Source organism: Paramormyrops kingsleyae, chromosome 12 (genome assembly GCF_048594095.1).
Source record: "Paramormyrops kingsleyae isolate MSU_618 chromosome 12, PKINGS_0.4, whole genome shotgun sequence".
Lineage (NCBI taxonomy): Eukaryota > Metazoa > Chordata > Actinopteri > Osteoglossiformes > Mormyridae > Paramormyrops > Paramormyrops kingsleyae.
Window position 1 is genome coordinate 11,597,128 of NC_132808.1, and position 6,740 is coordinate 11,603,867.

General features: G+C 42.3%; 1 protein-coding gene across 3 annotated transcripts in view; it reads right to left on the minus strand.

The window, feature by feature from the left end:
- The window catches only part of LOC111833789 (uncharacterized), a 40,535-nt gene extending 37,719 nt beyond the window's left edge, over positions 1 to 2,816 (minus strand). For all 3 annotated transcript variants that reach the window (XM_072718690.1, XM_072718689.1, XM_072718688.1), the window contains exons 1-4: positions 2,584 to 2,816; positions 2,014 to 2,358; positions 1,113 to 1,466; positions 446 to 547 (exon numbers count right to left, since the gene is read on the minus strand). In XM_072718690.1, the coding sequence (XP_072574791.1) occupies positions 446 to 547; positions 1,113 to 1,466; positions 2,014 to 2,358; positions 2,584 to 2,644 (862 nt within the window). In that variant the 5' untranslated portion in view covers positions 2,645 to 2,816. The remainder of the gene's footprint in view (positions 1 to 445; positions 548 to 1,112; positions 1,467 to 2,013; positions 2,359 to 2,583) is intronic.
- Between the last annotated feature and the right edge of the window lie 3,924 nt (positions 2,817 to 6,740).

The following is a 6,740-nucleotide window of genomic DNA, read 5'->3' on the forward strand; positions in this document are numbered from 1 at the left end:
AAAGTAGGATCAGACGTAACCACATGCTCGTTAACATTAGATAATGGTTCATGCAAAGTTTAATGATCTACAGCCATCCTCAGATGGTCATTCTGCTGCATGCTCACCTACAGACACCCAATACAGACTGTCAGTCTCACTAGATGCAGCTCCTGCTTTATTTTTAGCATAATTTGAATGAGGACATCAGCTTTGGCTCAGAAACACAGGATCAAAGTATGTTAATTACATCACAGTTAAGCCCTGCAATGGACAGGCACCCTATATAGATACAGTCCTGCCTGATGCCCCCTGAGATGCTCTTTACAGGATAAGTGAGTTCAATCATACATCAACTGAAATTACTAGAAATGACAGAGCAGATACTTCACAGTAATTCACATTAGGTATGATACATGTTTTACAAAGATTGTATTAAAATTGAAAATGTTTCAAAATTACTTACCTTCCTTTATAAAATGCCAGACAGATAAAGCACCAGTAAGTAGGACTGCAGGTGTGACAGCGATGCACAGCCCCAGAATCAGCCAATGCAGGGATGAATAACCTAAAGTATGAACACATATCTATCGTTTATTTTCTAAATTCGGCTGTTTGCCATGTTAGAGTATAATCATCACATCCAAACCACCAATTATTCTCAAACTGGAGCAGAAATTTAATCTCATTATAATAACTCATATTTGTGTTATTCCAGTTGTCTAGCCTTAAATGAAACATTTATTAAAATGGGATTTTTCATATTCTCATATATGGTTTGAATACATTTACACATAATGATACACAGAGCCATTTAATTGTATTTACCCATTCATGCAATGTTATGTACAATTAATAAAAATATATTATAGCATTTTTTCACTGACACTTATGTAGCTCATATATAATTATTATAAATTTCACTGCACCAGTCTCATAAAATATATTCCATGCAGTAAATTTGAAGCCTGAGTAGAACATTCATTCATTGTATTACTGTATGTATCTATTTATTCACATGGGTAATGATCAGCTTACAGCAGAACCACTGATCCGCAGAAGAATGAAAACGTGATTTAATCACCCAAAACTATGCTGAGATGCATGTTAAACCAGTCCTTCCAGTGACTCACCCAGTGCTGCTATCCTGGCTGTTGTATTGGCAGAATCAGTATCTGAGTGGACTTCACACCTGAACTCTCCTTTGTCTTCAGTCCTGACTTTCCTCAGTTTCATTGAGAAGTTTCCTTTTGGAATTTCCTCAGTGAAGAATTCAGCTCTTCCAGAGTATCTCCCATCCTGAGAATCTGGTCTGTTCTCTCCATCAGCATACAGCAAAACCAAGATGTCACCGTCATCATCTGTCTTTTTCCATTCCACCTGAAGCTCTGACACATTAACATGGGTGTCCACAGAGCAGCTGAGAGTCACATCCTCTCCAGCATGTGCACAGACAGGCTCATCTGCACCCGTCACCACCAGCCGCTCTGGAACAAAAACAGGAAGTTTTATACAACCTGGCAACCTGACTTCTGTGTGTTTTTCCTTCCTGTTTAGGGATGAAACTCAGATAATTTGGGCAGTTTCCATTTTAATATTTAATTTATCACTTTTAAAATCAGAGACCTGTAAGATGAAAGATTTTTGTGATTTTTGTTTGCTGGTAAAAAACTGCAGGTAATATAAAAACTTCACATCAGTGATAAAATTTAAGATAAAACAATGTCAATTAAGCTGTCTCCAAGAGTGATTACACTGTACTACACATGTAACAACATAATGACCAGAGGGGTATTCCATGAAGGAGGATTTCTTGCTTAGCCAGATAACTGATATTTAAGATTTAAGGTAGTCAGGGCAAAATTGACTTTATTTTCGTTCCCTTATATTTAGCCCAGACTACCTTAAATCCGAGAAGTTATCCGGCTAACCAAGAAATTCTGTTTCGTGAAACAGCCCACCGGTTCAATAATAAATAATAATAATAATACAAGTCCATGTGTCTTAAGCCTTAAAACAGAAAGTCTCACTTGCCTGCTTCCTGTATTTCCACCCGTGATTCATGGCGCTCCTGCTCTGTATAAACCACACATTCGTACACTCCTGCATCTGCAGTCCTCACACCGTCAAGCAGCAGAGAGAAGTTGCCTTTGGGGATTTCCTGAGAGAAGAAGTGGGCTCTGTCTCTGTAGGCATCCCCCTGTGATTCAGGTCTGCTCTGACCCTCCTGGAATAGGTGCACGATGGTGTCTGAATCAGTCCTTCTCCAGTCCACCTCCAGCTCCTCCAAAGGCAGGGGTCTGTCCACAAAGCAGGGCAGCAGTACAGCTCCTCCCAGCCGGGCTGTTAGAGGACCAGCAGAGCCGTGTAGCAGGAAACCTACCGCAGGAATAAGATAAATAAAATCCCTATCGCAACAAAGCATTAAATAATAAGTGCAAAACATATATTAGAAAGCAATTACTTCAGGATATGTTAAGGCATATCCTGCTATATCGGTTATAGTACTCCAAAACTCCTGTTCTTAGGCTCATCTTAATATTTAAACGACTTACAAATAAAACTGCCTTCGAAATGTAGGACTTGTTTTCGCGGGATACATACCATCAGAGGTAATGACGCACTTGAACAAAATCAAAATAACGCTGAAACTTTTGATATGCATCTGCGCTTAAGTACCGAATTGCTCTTTTCTTACACGAAGAACCTCTTCCATTAGAAAGGCAAATTTCATTAAGTATTTTATATACACGCACACTCTTTGATTAATGCGGTTATACCTTTACGCTAAATGTCTCTGACCATACTTTTACTTTCATTTTACACCTGTAGCTGAAACACGCCCGACACACCTGAACTGTGGCAAAGGCTGGATCGCATGGCGATTTTTTTTCCTGATTAGAGGCCAATGAACTAGGGAACGGTGGCTGATTATTAACCTGAATGAAAACTTTGATATAACATGAACTAAGGTATACAAAGCCAGGGGTGTTATTCTAGTAAGTGGATTTAGCGACTAATCCGTATTTATAGTAGCTCAAACTTGGGCATTTTCAGATCCAGAAGCCGAGATCTGACAGAGCGAGTTACAGCAGCAAAGGCTCTGAATTATGGCTGCAACGATTCATGGAGAAGCTCGAATAACTTCTCATATATAATTACAAAAAATCCTCGATTCAAATTCTTTGCTTCTATGCTTTGTTCAATTCACAAGACTATGTACTGCTCAGTGATGACCGTGTTTGACGTGGAGATTTATTAGTGTCGCACTGTGTGCTTACGCTGCATTGCAGTAGAAAAAAAAAGTGGCGACACTCCCATAGGGACCTGTGGAGCTAGTATAAGACGGGGATCGGCAACCTTTTTAAAGCAAAGAGCCATTTTATCCTAAACGTCTGACCCAATATTTACAAAGAACCGGAATGGATTAAGAAGGGGGTTTGAGATTTTTAATGCAGTATGTGTATGTATGCCTTTAACACAAAAACACTTCAAGTACACAGCAAATGTGCCAGTGTTAAATTAACACTGCATGGTGTCTATATGTGTCCACACCATTCAGTGTTACCTTTAACACTTTACAGTGTGCAGTGAGTGTTGTTTTTACAATGTTAATGTTTATTAACTTTTATAGTGTTCAATTTACAACCTAGAGTGTTGTCAAAGAGTCTCCACCTCCACATATCTGCCCATTTTAATATGCGCACAAGACGTCATGAGGGTCAGAAGAGCCATCCCAGATTTACCCACCATCATGAGAAAGACTCTGACCAAACAGGACCTTACAGCTTTTTCTTGTTTTATATTAACTATTATCACTGTCCACTTTACTACTGTAACTACTGACTGAATAGTACAAAATATACTCACCACTCCTTACTCAGCTGGCTATAATATGTTAATCGGAAAAAATGTAATAATTTTTACGAAGACCTGGGAAGTCGTGGTGACGATTTACTACAAAAAGTATGTGGTAGAATTAGAAATCCCAATAAACGCTGAAGGGTACATCAAGGCTCAGGTACTGAAGAAAACTCAGAAAAGCATACAATTTGACCAGAGACATAATCTCGTCAGAGAAAGTGACTTTAAGAAAGATGTAAATGATGCAGTTAAGACAGGGGTATCCAAACTGCGGCCCTCAGGCCAACTGCGGCCAGCTGTCCATTTCTGTTTGGCCCGTGTGATGGCTGCCCCCACAGCCACACAGCTAATTTGAAGGGAGGTATCATTTATGGTCATTTGTCATTCTATGTGAGTTTGTTTAGTTTACGTTGCAGTATATTGGTTATTAACATTTAATTTGTTTATGCATTTCTTTATTTAGCACATTTAACCAGTTTGCTACATGAGACCCACACATTTGGTTTACTGGAATAATGTGTTAAGTATTTATTGAGCTTAATTGCTTGTTTCTTTTGATTTACCGTGTGTGGAGTGCAGGGGAGGATTCCTTGCTGCTCCAGGCAAAAGAGGTGGCCAACATGAAAGTTCGGATAAATGCAAGAAATTGGACAACTCCAACTGGCTGTTTTGTGGTGAGGGTGGAATAGTTTGCATTTAGTTTCTCTTTATTGTTTAGGTATATTTTTTCGGATTAACTTAATTTGATTTTGTTTGTTTTGATTGAAACGTTAGCTGACTGTTTTGTTTTGGTTTATTTATGGTATTTGTTATTGTTTTTACCCCATTTCTGAGAAGGAGTTAGAGCATAAACTGTACTGTCCTGCAGCTGCTGTCACGAGACAGTTCGTAGGGGCTCGTGGCACTGGGCGGGACAGTTTGTAGTGGCTCGCGGAAGTGTTGCGGGACAGTTCATGGTGGGTCGAGGCAGTGTCGCGGGACAGTTTGTGGTGGTGTGTGTCGCAGTGGTTTACGCAAGTTGTAAGTCGGCACGAATCAAGAAGTTTTAAGGTAATTCTATCTGAACCGTGCATTTCCAAAGATAAAAATCTTAAGGAGAAAATCAATAATCAATAATAAGTGTAATCTATACATATTTTCATATGAAAATGTTCAAATATGAGAAACACATAACATGCTTCACCATCATATTTTATAAATAATAATAAAAAATAGGGTTAGGGCTATATATATGTGTGTAAATATATATGTATGTATATATACTGTACACAATATAAGATATTGTTAATTAATTAATACAGATTGGGTGGCAGGCAAGGGAGGCCCTGACGGACCGATCCCCGGCTGATAAAACTGGCTTTTGGGACATGGAATGTCACCTCTCTGGTGGGAAAGGAGCCTGAGCTTGTGCGTGAGGTTGAGAGATACCGGCTAGATAAAGTTGGGCTCACCGCAACACATAGCGTGGGTGCTGGAACCAATCTCTTGGAGAGGGTCTGGATGATCTTTTCTTCTGGAGTTGCGGTGGGTGAGCGACGCCGGGCTGGGGTGGGGTTACTGGTGGCTCTACAGCTCGGTACATTAACATCGGAGTTTACCCCAGTGAATCAGAGGGCTGTCTCCCTGCACCTTCGGGTCAGGGAGAGGTCTCTGACTTTCTGTGTTTATGCGCCAAATGACAGTTCAGAGTACCCGGCCTTCTTGGACTCCCTGAATGGTGTGCTGGTTAGCACGCCATGAGGGGATTCCATCGTTTTGCTGGGGGACTTTAACGCTCATGTGGGCAATGACAGTGTGGCCTGGAGGGGGGTGATTGGGAGGAATGGACTTCCTGATCTGAGCCCGAGTGGTGTTCTGTTGTTGGACTTCTGTGCAACACATGGTTTGTAACATAACGAACACCATGTTCAAGCACAAGGGTGTCCATAAGTGGACATGGTATGAACAAGAATGGACACTGTTCCGGACCTCCATTGTGGAAGCAGCCCCCGTACCCGATGGTGGACACCAGAGGTGAGGGGGGCTGTCAAGCTGAAGAAGGAGGTCTACCAGGAACTTTTAGCCTGGGGTTCTCCGGAGGCAGCTGACAGGTACCGGCAGGCCAGGGAGAGTGTGGCTTGGGCGGTTGCGGAAGCAAAAACCCAGGCGTTGGAGGAGTTTGGTGAGGCCATGGAAAGTGACTTTTGGTCAGTCTCAAAAAAGTTCTGGCAAACCATCCGGGATATCAGGAAGGGAAACAGCTCCTGGTTCCTACTGTTTACAGTGGGGAGGGGGGTGCTGTTTACCTCACCTGGGGACATCACCAGGAGGTGGAAGGAATACTTTGAGGACCTTCTCAACCTTTCCTCAGATACACCTACGCGCACTGCCTTTGAGACATCTGAGGGCATGGGGCCCGAGGGGGCTTGGGTGGACATGCCCATTACTGGGGCTGAGGTTGCCAGGGTGGTTAAAGAGCTCCATGGTGGCCGGGTCCCGGAGGTGGACGAGATTCGCCTGGAGTACCTAAAGACTCTGGATGTTGTGGGGCTGTCAAGGCTGACATGCCTTATCAACAGTGCGTGGAGGTCAGGGACAGTGCCGCTGCATTGGCCAACCAGGGTGGTGGTCCCCTTATATAAGAGAGGAGACCTGAGAGTGGGTTCAACAATATGGGGATCACACTTCTCAGCCTTCCTGGGAAAGTCTATTCCATTCTATGAATGTTTATGAAAGTCTATTCTGGAAAGGAAGGTGAGATCGATAGTCGAGTCTTGGATTCAGGAGGAACAATGCAGTTTTCATCCTGGCCGTGGAACACCGGATCAGCTTTATACCCTTGCAAGGGTACTGGAGGGAGCCTTGGAGTTTGCCTATCCAGTCTACATGTGTTTTGTGGACTTGGAAAAGGCTTACAA